Source organism: Furipterus horrens, unplaced genomic scaffold (genome assembly GCF_987537825.1).
Source record: "Furipterus horrens unplaced genomic scaffold, mFurHor1.1.pri manual_scaffold_5, whole genome shotgun sequence".
In the NCBI taxonomy this organism is placed as follows: Eukaryota; Metazoa; Chordata; class Mammalia; order Chiroptera; family Furipteridae; genus Furipterus; species Furipterus horrens.
This window is the reverse complement of record NW_028327175.1, coordinates 162840129-162854411: the sequence shown is the minus strand read 5'-3', so window position 1 is coordinate 162854411 and position 14283 is coordinate 162840129. Positions and strand designations below refer to the sequence as shown.

General features: G+C 34.4%; 1 protein-coding gene across 2 annotated transcripts in view; it reads left to right on the top strand.

Moving 5' to 3' along the window:
- P4HA1 (prolyl 4-hydroxylase subunit alpha 1) overlaps positions 1–14283 on the top strand; it is a 97712-nt gene that overhangs the window by 24083 nt on the left and 59346 nt on the right. For both annotated transcript variants that reach the window (XM_090279471.1, XM_090279473.1), the window contains exons 3-5: positions 119–215; positions 1117–1268; positions 4012–4149. In XM_090279471.1, the coding sequence (XP_090135597.1) occupies positions 119–215; positions 1117–1268; positions 4012–4149 (387 nt within the window). The remainder of the gene's footprint in view (positions 1–118; positions 216–1116; positions 1269–4011; positions 4150–14283) is intronic.

Genomic DNA, 14283 nt, shown 5'->3' with positions numbered 1-14283 from the left:
TTCATGCCAGTTAAATTGTATCATAGCAAGAAGTATTCTTGATTATTCTTAAATTAGTCTAAAATACTTGAGTTGATGAATATGGGTATTTAATAATCTTTCTTTCTCCTCCTTTAAGGTCAGATGACTGATTTGATTTATACAGAGAAAGATCTGGTGACTTCCTTGAAAGACTATATTAAGGCAGAAGAAGACAAATTAGAACAGATAAAAAAGTAAGAAAAGTGTTTAATTATTATGACTCTGACTCCACCTGTGTTGTTTCTAGAGCTAAAACGATGAGTGGAAATGAAAGCCACCTGTCAGTCTTAAAAAGCCAGCTGAAATGGCTAAAATCGGAGCACAGGAAACAAAAATTAAGCCTGGGCCAAGATTTCACATGGAAGAACATGGGTTGAGATGAGAATATGAATGGATATGGTTGTTGTCTGACACTTTTTAAAAATGGTTGTTAATGTCTTCTGTCCTCTAACCTCCCTAATCAAGACCTTTCTGGAACAGTTTCCCAATTCTATGTATCTTTCACTCTTATGGTTCCATTCTAGAGATTACAGTTAGTATGGTTAGTATTATTTAATTGATACAGTTTTTCCTCAAAGGTTAATTTATTTTTAATTGACTCAGGTTCATAGTTAATCCTGACCTGAGAATTTCTATCTTTTGTTTAATGAGTAGCTAAGTACTCTTTTTTTTTTTTTTTTTAATAATGAATGTAAAATTTTGGTGTAAATTTGATTTAAATGGACATATAACTGAATTTGGATTGGGCTAATTTGTCCTTTGCCTTAATCAGTTATTTGGCTTTAAGGACCTGTGGGGAAAGACCATTACTAGAGAGATCCAGTTACAACTTTTACTAAATAGGTTTCATTTCCTGTAACTATTTGGGAGAAACAAAACTAAAGAAAAAAGACTTGTGGTTACATTTTGATTCTGCCATGCTAGATTTTATACATTAAGACATTTTGCTTTTTAAAAAACCTTCATAATTTTACTTTTAAAAAGAAATTTTAGGTAGTTTTAACTCAAAAATTTCTAATCTAGTTTGTTTGTTTGTTTGTTTTTTGAGTCCTTTACTAAATTGTGTTTTCCTGATTATATGTCTTACATGTATAGATGGGCAGAGAAGTTAGATCGGCTAACTATCACAGCAACAAAAGATCCAGAAGGATTTGTTGGGCACCCTGTAAATGCCTTCAAGTTAGTGAAACGTCTGAACACTGAGTGGAGTGAGTTGGAGAATCTGGTCCTTAAGGATATGTCAGATGGTAAGAAAATGAGCTTAAAAAAGTAAGGCAGTGTTGCTGCCACCTATAGAAATGCCAGAAGTAGTGATATATTTAGTTCTCAGAGAATTCACTGTTGGAACTGAATTATTTCTTGGGTGTGTTTGGTTTGATCAGAGTTAATTCTAGATCGCAAATTTCTTGATTAAAAAAAGAAGATGAATACAAACTAGAAACGAAATAAAAATAAAACTTTAGTGTCAAAAAAGTAATTTCTGTTATTGGTGACAAACGCTACTTTTTGCTTTGAAATCTATGAATGTGAATTGATTATTTGACATAAAGTTTCATTTCTGATGGTAGTCATTTTTATTTTAGGATTACCTTCAGACTGTAGAAATTTACAGGAATTGACTTTGACTCTGTGCTAGAGCAGTGTCTGTTCTTTGCATTGAAAGGACTACTTATCTTTTTAAAAATGTATTCATAAAGTCAGCACATTTTATTAATTGTATTAAAGGGTGTGAATGATCTAGAATAAGTCTTCAAAAATGTACTGTATCATGAACTATAGTTGCATATAATTGAAGAACTACAGTGTTAATGGTGGTTTTATAATTGTGTTTATCATAAAAGAAATTTGAGTAACTTTATTTTCTAATCAGTTGTTAATGTATTGGAAGTGGTAATACAAGGAAAAATGTTAGCAATGTTCTAGGTAGTATTTTGAAACTTAGGATGTTTTACTTAATTTAGACAACAAATTTAAAAACTGAGGCTGCATACAGTAATAATGAATGTCTGTAATTGAAACAATAAGTTGTAGTTGGAGTATTGAGGTGTTTAAGGTATTTTAATAACAGACACAGAAAACTAAGTCTGAAGTGTAAGAAAGTAAAGGGATTGGGGTTAGTACATAGTAGAGGCTCAAATATCTTTTGAATGACTGAAGGTGGCAAAAAATTTCTTTTTAGATTTATTTTTTATTGTATTTTTTTCCTTACCACTTATCCCCTTATACCATCATCCCCCTGCAGTCACACACTGTTGTCCCTGTCCATGAGTCCTTTTTCCTTTTTGCTGGATTCCTCCACCCCCTAATACCTCCACCCCAGAGCTGTCAGCCTGCTCTCTATCTATGAGTCTGTCTCTATTTTGCCCGTTAGTTTAGTTTGTTCATTAGATTCCACATATGAGTGAAATCATATGGTATTTAAAAAAATTTTTTTAGAGGTGGGGAGAGAACTGAGCTAGCTCTGTGGATGAAATTTATGTAAATGAAACTATTTTGCATAGGACAGGAAACCTTGAAAAGAAAAATTAAAGCAAGCACTGTGAATACTTCTTCACAATGAGAGGGAAATACCTGTGATTATTTGCTCTTCTATATAACACTATGACAACATTTTAAAGGTCGTGTGTGTGTGTGTGTGTGTGTGTATAAACATATATACATATGTACACACATACATAATCATTCATTCATTTTTTGAAAATTCTCAAATACTGATCTGTATGACCTGAGTTCTTTTATAAGGTAAACCTTGAGACTGACATTTTAATTGTGGCAGTCATCCATAATGCTATTATATATATGTGTGTGTGTGTGTGTGTGTGCGTGCACGTGTGTGTGCGCACATGTGTGTATGTATATATTTTTCTTTTAGGGAGGATTTAAGCAAATTGGAATTTGTTTGGAGGCCTGAAAAACATAGCCATCTGTAAAACTTATAAAACTTGATTGTTAAATTCCATGTGGGTATTGTGATTGAGATTTGGTCTTGAAACTAAAAAAAAAATGCTTGATATAAACTTTAGCCCTTTTCCAGGTAGTTGTTCATTTTTACATTTTCATTAATGTAAGAATGTGTAGCCCTTTGCTGATCAAAGATGTTGATAAGTAAACGAGAGGGGAGGGAAGGGAAGTGTCATACCAAAGTAAATGAGAGGGGAGGGAAGGGAAGTGTCATACCAAACTTTTATTGGCAAATGATGACATATTTTTAAAAATTTAAGTCACTCTTTGTTGTTTTGGTTCCTTAAGGAGTATTTAGCATCCATTCTCCTTAGGGTTATATAGTGACCAGTAATTAGTTTATTAGTTTTATTTTTGCTATATTTTATATACAAAGTTTTAAAATTAAGATTTTTAGATAGAGCAAATCTTGATTGATGGACACTATATTCAGCAATTAGATCTAAATATATTTTAATAAATGAGCTTACCTGATAATCTTAAATATATAATTAATAACGCTTCCTCCCCTTAAAGAATTCCATAAAACTTTATATATTTACATATTTATATAATGTGTGGCACGCGGAAGAAAAAAACTGAATTTAAGAGCATACATTTTACTTACCATCTGTTACCTGAAAGTGTAATTGGTTGCCAATGAGTATTATTTTCAAATCCATAAATCTGTTCATTTTTCAAGTTTAGTGGAGGCTGTGTTGTGTAACTGAAAGCTCAATTATTATGTTAGTTGATCTTTATCTACGAATGCATACAGACATAATTTACCTACTAATCCAGGCATAATTTATGCAGTGACCTCAGATTAAGCAACATTAGAAAAGGTTTGGGAAAACAGAATAATTTAGAGGTATCTCGAGTCTCATTCAGTGTATTTAATTTTTTTCTCATTGAGCATGTTGAACATAGTATGGTAGAAAATTATAATAAAATCAACTTTGAAAAATCTTTGTGAAGACTATATTGGAAATTTGAAGTCTCTGAGGTTCTAAAGTCTCCCCTCTCTTTCCTACCCCCCCTTATTTCAAGGCTTTATCTCTAACCTAACAATTCAGAGACAGTACTTTCCTAATGATGAAGATCAGGTTGGTGCAGCCAAAGCCCTGTTGCGTCTACAAGACACCTACAATTTGGATACAGATACCATTTCAAAGGGTAATCTTCCAGGTAAGAATTCTTTTAGTCTATAAAACACCTATCACCTAGCTTCTCTTTTCAGTCCAGTAGGACATTAATGTAAAAAAGACTTTAGTATTTTAAGATTTTTAACATTAGTTTTATAGCCCTTGAGGACAAAACAACCCTCCATTTCTCTAGGACTTAATAGTTGTGGATAAGCTTCTAGCTTGTTACTTTGAAAGCTTATAATTATAGGGACTAACCTTAAGTAGGCAACTTTAGCATGTAAGAAAAAGAAACAATCATTTTTTCCAAATGTTTTTATTTAGAACACCCAGTGTTGTATGTAAAGTTATACGGGAATTGATAATCAAAGTTGATGTATTCAGTAATTTAAGAACCAAGACCTGTTGGGTATGCACAGATTTTTAAAGTAAGTGTTCTGCTTTCTGACCTATTTTGTGGCAAACCCCTTTTTTAAAAGTTTTAGCTGATTATTTCATGATAATTTGCTTTAAAAATTTTTATTGTACAAAAACATATAACAGAATTTACTGTCTTAACCAATTTTAAATGTGTTAGTAAGTATGTTCACATTGTTATACAACCGTCACCGCCATCCATTTCCAGAGCCCTTCTGATCTTGTAAAACAGAAACTTTGTACCCATTGAACAATAAGTCCCATCTCCTTCTTTTTCCAGCCCCTGGAAGTCATCATTCTACTTTCTCTGATTTAAGTACCTTGTAAGTGGAATTATAATAAAGTATTTGTCTTTTTGTGACTGGCTTATTTCACTTAGCATAGTATCCTCAGGGATCATCCATATTGCTGTATGTGTTAGAATTTCCTTACTTTTTAAGGTTGAATAATAATCCATTATATGTATATACCACATTTTGCTTATCTATTCATTTATCAAGGGACACTTGGGTTGCTTCCAATTTTTGGCTATTGTGAATAATTCTGCTGTGAACATGAGTGTGCTAATACCTCTTCAAGACCCCGCCTTCCATTCTTTGAATACAGTATATGTGCAGAAATGGAATTGCTGGATCATATAGGAATTCTATTTTTAATTTTTTAAGGAACCGCCATACTATTTTCCAAAGTAGCTATAGCATTTTACATTCTTACCAACAGTGCACAATTTCTCAGCATCCTTGCCAACACTTGCTATTTTCTTTCTTTTTTTTTTTTTTTATAGTAAGCATCCTAATAGATGTTAGGTGCTATCTGTTTATAGTTTTGCAGTTCTCTAATTATCAGTGATGTCGGGCATACTTTCATATGCTTAACAGCCATCTGCATAGCTTCTTTGGAGAAATGTGTGCTTAAATCCTTTGTCCAGTTTTTAATAGTGTTTGTTTTTTTTTTGTTGTTGAATTTTAGGAATTCTCTAAATATTCTGGATATTAATCCCTTAGGAGACAAATGATTTGAACATTTTTTCTCCCATTCTGTGGGTTGCCTTTTTACTTTTTTTGATTCTGTCTTTTGATGTACAAAATTATAAAATTTCCATACAGTCCAATTTGTTTATCTTTTTCTTTTATTGCCTGTGCCTTTAGGAGCATGTACAAGAAATCATTGTCCAATCCAGTGTCCTGAAGCTTTAGTCCTGTGTTTTATTCTAAGAGTTTATTTTATTTTACTTATTTTTAGAGACAAGGGGAAGGAGGGAGAAAGAGAAGGAGAGAAGCATCAATGTGTGAGAGAAATATTTATTGGTTACCTCTCACATGGCCCCAACCTGAGACCTGGCCTGCAACCCAGGCATGTGTCCTGACTAGGAATCAAACTGGCGATCTTTTGGTTTGTAGGCTAGTGCTCAGTCCACTGAGCTATACCAGTCAGGGCTCTTATAAGAGTTTTATTGTTTTAGGTCTCACATTCTTACATTTAGGTCCTTTGTCCATTTTGAGTTAATTTCGCATATGGTTATGTAGAGTCCAACTTCATATTTTTGCATGTGGATATCCAATTTTCACAGCATCATTTGTTCAAAAGACAGCCCTTTCCCCATTGAATGGTCTTGGTGCCATTGTCAAAAACCATTTTTTTTTTTTTTTTTTTACATTTTTTGATACTGTTTAAAATTTTTTATTTATTGATTTGAGAGAGAGAGGAAAGGAGAGCGAAACATTGATTTGTTGTTCCACTTATTTATGTATTCATTGGTAGCTTCTTGTATGTACCCTGACTGAAGATCAAACCCACAACCTTTGTGTTTCAGGATATGCTCTAGCCAACTGAGCTACTTGGCCAGGGCAGTACTGTTACATTTTAAAATCACCATATAGTTAGTATTTTATTATAGTATATTTCATTGAGATATACCTTAATGTATTCATTAAGTACTACTAAAAAGTACTTATGTTTCTATATTTTAATTGTGAAATAACCCAAAAGTATTCCTTTCTTTTTTACATCAGTTTAGCAATTTATTTGCTTGTATTTATGCATTTGGAAATGATAATAAAATTACTCGAATGCTCCTTTCCATCTTGATTTTCTTCTTTTTTTACTATTTTTTTAAGATAATTTTTTATTGCTTATTATTATTATTTTATTACAGTTGCCCCAATTTCTTTTCCCTTTGCTTCCCTCTGCCCAGTATCCCCTTTTCTTCCAGCAATCCCACCCCACTTAGTTCATTGTCCATGGGTCATACATATAAGTTCTTTGGCTTCACCCTTTCCTATATTATTATTAACTTCCCCCTGTTTATTTTGTACCTACCAATTATGCTTTTTAAAAAATATGCTTTATTGATTATGCTGTTACAGTTGTCCCAATTTCTTTTCAATTTGTTCCCCTTCACCCAGTGACCCCCCTCCCTCCAGTTGTCCCCCCCACCTTAGTCCATGCCCATTGGTTGTGCATATAGTTCTTCTCAACATCTTCCTGTCTACTTTACTCCCTCCTACTATGCTTCTTAATTCCTGTACCATCTCCTTCCCTTTCCCCCCTTCTCCCTCCCTGCTGACCTCCACCTAAAATGTTCCCCATACCTATAATTCTTTTCCCACTCTCATTGCCTACTTAGTTAGCCTTTGTTTTGATTCCCTAGCTTCCGTTTTTGGTTGTGATACAGTTTTCATTTTAATATTCATAGTCTTAATCCTCTTTTTCCTAAACAAGCCCCTTTAACATATCAAATAACAGTGGTTTAGATATGATGAACTCCTTCAGTTTTACTTTGTCCTGGAAGCACTTTCTCTGCCCTTCTATTCTGAATGACAGCTTCACTGGATAGAGTAATTGTGGTTATAGGTTTTTGCTTTTCATTACTTTGAATATTTCTTGCCAGTCCCTTCTTGCCTGCAGAGTTTCTTTTGAGAAATCAGCTGACAGTCTTATTGGGACCCCTTTGTACATAATTCTCTTCTTCTCTCTTGCTGCTTTTAAGATTCTCTCTTTATCCTTAATTTTGACATTTTGATTATAATGTGTCTTGATGTGGTTCTCCTGGGGTCCAGTTTTTTTGGAACTCTCTGTGCTTCCTGGACCTGTAAGTCTATTTCCTTCCCCAAGTTAGGGAAGTTCTGCTTCATTATTTTTTCACATACTTTTTCAATTTCTAGTTGTTCTTCACCCCTGGCAACCCTGTGATTCAGATGTTGGGCTGCTTATAGCTGTCCCATAGGTTTCTGAGCCTCTCCTAGTTTTCCTCACTTTTTGTTTCCTCTTTCTGCACTGGTTTATTATTTGTTTCTTCCCTATGTTCTGATTTGTTGATTTGATCCCTGGTTTTCTTTCTCTCACCACTAGTTTCATATGTGTTTTCATTCATTTCAGCAGGGCTAGCCTTTATTCCTTCCCCATCTTGTTTAAGGTCTGCTGTTAGGTCTGTAAGCATTTTTATAACCAAAGCTCTGAACTGTGCCTCAGAAAGATTTCCTATCTGCTGAGCCGTTAGATTAGATATTTGCTGTCTGGTCAGCTGCGTCACTGGGATCTCTATCATGATCTGTGCCGTCCTGACAGTTTTGTGTTTACTTTTGCTTCCTGGGTGGGGCTGTCACACCTCCTAAGCTATAGGGGGGTTGAGCCCTGTGCACTCATCACTACCATGTGACCCTTCTTACCACACTGTGGCGCTTTGTGTGGGGTGGGGGTTCAAGATGGATTCCTGCTGTTCATTTTCTGCTGAGAGACTGGGAGCCTCCTCCTCCAGCCCCACGCCCTCCAGCCCACACAGTCCGAGGCAGTGGGGGTCTGCCTTTCCCGATGTTGGAATCATGAGCTGATGGGTCTGGTCTGGTCTGCAGCTGGGGGAGCTCCCCAGGCACTTCTCGCCTCCACTTAATATGGGTGTCTGTGTTTACCGCTGTCCTGCTGCCACTGCCAGCACAGCTTGACCTCTCTGCTCCGACTTCGCCCCTCCTACCCATCCAGACGAGCACCGCTTCTTTATATCTTCATACGTTGGACTGCCATGTACTTTATTTTCTGGAACTCCTGGTTATTTCTGGTTTTGCGGTAGTTGTATTCCTTCTTAATTGTGGAGGGAAATAGAGCATGTCATCTCTAGGCCTCCACCTTGCCCGGAAGTCTCAAAAATCATTTGACCATACACGTGAGGGTTTATTTCTGGGCCCTATTTCATTATCTTGATGGCAATACCATACTCTTTTGATGACTGTAGCTTTGTAGTAAGTTTTGAAAACAGGAAGTATGAATCCTTCATTTTTTTTTTCTTTTTCAAGATTGTTTTGGCTATTTGGGATCCCTTGAGAGTCCATATGAGGTTTAGGATTTTTTTTTTTAAGTAACTGCAAAAGATGTCATTGGGATTTTGATAGGGATTGCATTGAATCTAGATTGCTTTAGGTACTAATTGATGTCTTGACAATATAAATATTCCAATCCATGGACATGGGAAATGTTTCCATTTATTTATGTCTTCTTTTAATTCCTCTCTTTCTTTTTTCTTTTTAAGTTTGAAATCTCTCTTTTTTAAAGATTTTATTTATCTATCTTTAGAGAGGGGAAGAGAGGGAGAGAAACATTGATGTGTGAGTGAAACATGGATCCATTGCCTCTTGCATGTGCCCTGACTGGAACCTAACCCTTCAGTCTGTGGGACGATGCCCAACCCACTGAGCCATGCCAGTCAGGGCTGTCTTCTTTAATTTCTTTCACCAGTGTTTTGTAGTTTTCATTGTACAAGTCTTTCATTTTCTTGGTAGTTCCTCCATATTTTGTTCTTAAAATTCTTTTAGTAGGTTTCTCTTCAGATTGTACATTGTAAATGTTTAGAAATGTATCTGATTTTTGTGTGTTGACTTTGTATCGTGTTATTTTGCTGAATTCTTTTATTAGCTCTAACAGTTTGTTGAATATTTAGGGTTTTCCACATTTAAGATAATAACATCTGCAAACAGATCATTTTACTTCTTTTAAACTTGGATGCCTTTTACTGCCCCCCTTTTTTTTATTGCCTTATTGCTCTGGCTTGAATTTCCAGTATTAAGTCAAATAAAAGTGGTAAAAGTGGGCATTTTTGTTTTGATCTAAAGCAAAAGCTTTGCCTTTTACCATTGAATATGTTTGCTGTGGGTTTTTCAACTATATATTTTATTTTGTTAAGGTAATTTTATTTATAGTTTGTTGAGTGTTTTTTTGTTTTTATCATGAAGGAGTGTTGAGTTTTGTCAGGTGCTTTTTCTGAATTAATTAAGGTGATCATGTGGTGTTTTTCCTTTATTCTGTTAATGTTGTGTATTATAGTGATCAATTTTCATATGTTGAAGCATCCTTGCACTCCAGGAATAAATCCACTTGGTCATGGTGTATAAAACTTTTAATATGCTGCTGAAGTCTGTTGGCTAGTATGTTGTTGAGGGTGTTTTGCATCACCGTTCATGAGGGATAATTGGTCTTTAGTTTTCCTTTCTTGTAGTGTCTTTTCCTGGTTTTGGTATAAGGGTAACGCTGGCTTTAGAGAATGAGTAAGGAAATATTCTCTCCTGTTCAGTTTTTAGTTTTGGAAAAGTTTGAAAAGAATTGGTGTTAGTTCTTTAGATGTTCAGTAGAATTTTCCAGTGAAGTCATCATTAGGTCCAGGGCTTTTCTTTGTCAGGATACTTTTGATTACTGATTCAGTCTCCTTACTAGTTATAGGTCTATTCAGACTTTTCTATTTTTTTTTTTTAGTCTTGGTAGTTTTTGTGTTTTTAGAAAATGTGTCCGTTTTATCTAGATTATTGAGCTGGTGTACAATTTTTTCTTAGTACTCCCTTATAATCCCTTATATTTCTGTAGAATTGGTAGTAAGGTGCACAGGATAGTTTCTGATTTTAGTAATTTGAATCTTTTCCTTTTTTCTTAGTCATTGAGCCAGAGGATTATCAGTTTTGTTTATCTTTTCAAAGAACCAACTTACGGTGTCATTAATTTTCTCCATTGTTTTTCTGTTCTCTACTTAATTAACCTCTGCTTTAATATTTTCTTTCTTTTGCCAGCTTTGGCTTTAGTTTGTTCTTGTTTTTTTCCAGTTTCTTACGTTATAAACTTGGGTTGCCTATTTGAGATCTTTCTTGTTTTTTAATGTAAGATTTATAATTATAAATTTCTGCTTTAGCACTGCTTTTACTGTGTCTCATAAGTTTTAGTATGGTGTGTTTTTCATTTTCATTTGTCTTTAAGTATTTCCTAATTTCCTCTGTGATTTCTTCTTTGATATATTTGCTATTTAAAAATGTGGTGTTTAAGCATTAAAATTTATTTTATTTTTCTAGTTTTATTTTATTAATGACTTTTCACTTCACATGATAATTTACTGTTTGCCATCTCCAACATTTTCTGTGACTGTGTGTGTGGCTTAACTATCATTACTATCTCCTGATCATTATCAACTCAAGAAGTAAGTTACCCCTGACTTCAAACTGAAATTATTTTCTCAGTAATAAACTACAGAAGGATGAGATATTTGTTAAGATTTTTCTTGCTCATCTCCCTTCATTTGGGGTGAAGTATCAAGTCGGAAAACTAATCATGATGTAATGTTTAATACAATTTCTAGTAAGCTGGACATAATCCCATTAAATTGGATTTCCAGAAAGGTACAAATTTGTGAATTTTATTTTGTTTCTACTAATATACATTATAACACTTCTGATCATAACTTTATTTTGAAAAATTGGCTTCTGGTTTAAAACGTCAATTTATTTAAGAGATATTAGTTATTTAATATGTACCAGCCATTATATTAGGTACTAGGGATGCAATAATGAATAAGACTGACACTGCTCTTGCCCTTAGGGTGCTTACATTCTAGTATGATGAATGCCTAAATGGGGATAATTGAGGATACTGTGGGAGCACATAGAAGAAAACCTAATTATGGACTTGATAAGAGACATAAAGGATGACTTCCTGGAAGATGTGACATTGAAAACATTGAGATATAGTTCATTAATAAATGAATGGATAAAAAAGTTGGAATATTACTTAGCCATAAAAAAATAATGAAATCTTAGTATTTGTGACAGCATGGATGGACTTAGAGGGTATTAAGCTAAGTGAAATAAGCCAGAGAGAGAAAGACAAATATCATATGATATCACTTATATATGAAATCTAAAGAACCAAATAAACAAACAAGCAAAAGAGAAACAGACTTACAGACACAGAGAACAAACTGATGAAGGCCAGAGGGGATGGCTGTTGGGGGTCAGGGTTAAAAGAGGTGAAAGAATTAAGAAGTACTAATTGATAGTTACAAGGTAGTTATGAGGATATAAGGTAAAGCATAGGGACTATAGTTAATACTGTAATAAGTGTCTGTGGTGTCAGATGGGCACTTGAATTATCAGAGGGAACCCTTTGTAACCTATATGAATGTCTTATCTGCTGTGGTGTATACCTGAAACTAATACAAAAAAGTGTTGAATGCAAACTGTAATCAAAAAATAAAATAAAAAAACAAAACATTGAATTATAATGGATAAGAATTACCTGGGAAAATGGGGGTAAGGAGAAGTGGGCATGAGAAAAGTATTCTAAACCGAGAGAACATGTATAAAGGCCAGAGAGGAGGAGAGGGCTTTTAATATCAGATCTCTAACAAGTAGTTTGTTCAAGAGGTGCGTATATGAGTTGGGGATGATGGGGTAAGCAATAAGGCTATTAAGTAAGGAAAAGCCATCTCTTGAAGGGCTTTGTAAGCCATGTTGGGTTTTTACTGTTCTGAGTGTAATGAGAAGCCACTGGAAAGTTTTAAACAGGAAGTTAGATGATTTTTAGAAGTATTCTGCCTGCAGAATGGAGATTAGATTGATACCTGGGGGTAGGGACAAAGAAATCAGTGAGGAGGCTGTTGTAAAAATTTAAATAAGAGATGGCATTGGTAGCTAGTGGGTGTGGAGAAAAGTGGATAGGTTACCAAGCTACTTAGGAGATGGAGAAGTAGAATTTGATGATGGACTTGACATGAGTTTCTGGCTGCTTCAACAGCTAGATGGATTCCACTCAAAAAAATGGAGAACACACGAAGAAGCAGATTTAGTGTATGTGGGGGTAATAAATTTCATTTAGTTCCCTGTATTTCTTTTCATTTAAAACTTAATTATCTTTCCTTCAAAATGGCATTGAATATTATTTAAACCTGATTTTGTTGTGTTTAGTCTTAGGAAATTCATTGGTTCCTCTGAGTACCTAGCCTTTTATCTAGAGATCAGTTGGTAAGCCTTTCATAGAAAATGACTGAAAATAAACCACTTAGAGAATGTGTAGTTATTCTTCATTGGGGCAATGTTCATTTTTTCTCATGCACTTTGTAGGTCCTCATTGAATTCTCTTCTTCAAGCCATTGTTTTGGGCTAGTTCTTACAGAATTTTCCTTTCATGCAAATTCATTATAAGTATAGTGACTGAAATTTCTTAAGCATATTATGTCCTGTAAGTGGTCAAAGTAACACTAGAGTGAACTACTAAACTGTTTTTAGGCTTTTCTTGTTTTGTTTTGTTTTTGTTTTTGTTCTCCAAACCTTTCTCTGTTGTTAACAGTAAAGGATCACATATATATCTAAAGGCCCACTTCCTTTCTAGAGGTAAGGACTATTCTGAACTTGGTGTGTATTCTTCTGTCTTTTATACTTTACTGTGATACATATATTGCATTGTGCTTTTAAATTTTAAACAAATAATGTATCATACCCTGTCTTTCTGTAACCTTTTCACTCAGTGTTTCTGAGTAAATTCATCCTTGTTGGTCAAATTCATCAGACTGCTGTATATAATATATGACAAAATTGGTTTATTCTTTTGCTGATGGATGGACATTTAGGTTATTTCTCATCCTTTTACTATGTTAAACAAGATTTCAGCAGACATCCCTGTTTTTGTCCATGTACACACATGGAAGAGTTTATCTAGGGTATAAGAAGTCAGAGTACGTATACGGTTTTTCACCTTTATTAGACACATCTGGAGACTAGATTTTGCTCCAGAGCAGATGCACCAATCTATCCTTTTACCAGCAATGAATGAGAGTTCCCATTTCTTCATATCCCTGCATACCCTGGGCTTTGTCAGACTTGAAAATTGTGGTGTATAGTTTAGGTGTGAAGTGGGGTAAGGGTCATGGGGGAAGGATGATTTTAATAGCCCCTAAACAAACAAAAATTCAGATAAATGCTTATGTCATTGGATTTATATTTATGCCATGTTACTCCTTGATTTGTTTTAAAATGCTTTGTTAATATTTTAATACAAAATCTGTTAAGTATGTGCATTAGCATCGATATAGACTGGTCCTTTAGTTTCAGGTTGTTCCTAACTTTGATTTCTTAATAGATCCACGTCTTCCAAGGATATCATACTTTTCTTTTTTTAGCTGTGATTTGGTGGTGGCGGGGTATGAAAAATTCTGTACACAAAAATATTTTATTTACTTTAAGTGGAAGTTGAATGTTCACACTCTTGGTTACTTGTATCACTGTGTTGGTGAGCTGATAAGGATACTAAACCAGGTAGTAGTAGATTCCCCACAAATTTCAAGTTCACTTAGCTATCTATGAGTGTGTCATATTGCCTCAGATGCACACCACCAACTTCCCAAGTATGTGCATTTTAAACATCTTTCTCACACACAAATCAGGTTCTTATCCACAGAGTGTTCCTGTGAAGTATAAGAATTTTTAAATTGAATGTTCCAGTTTATAGATGAACAACA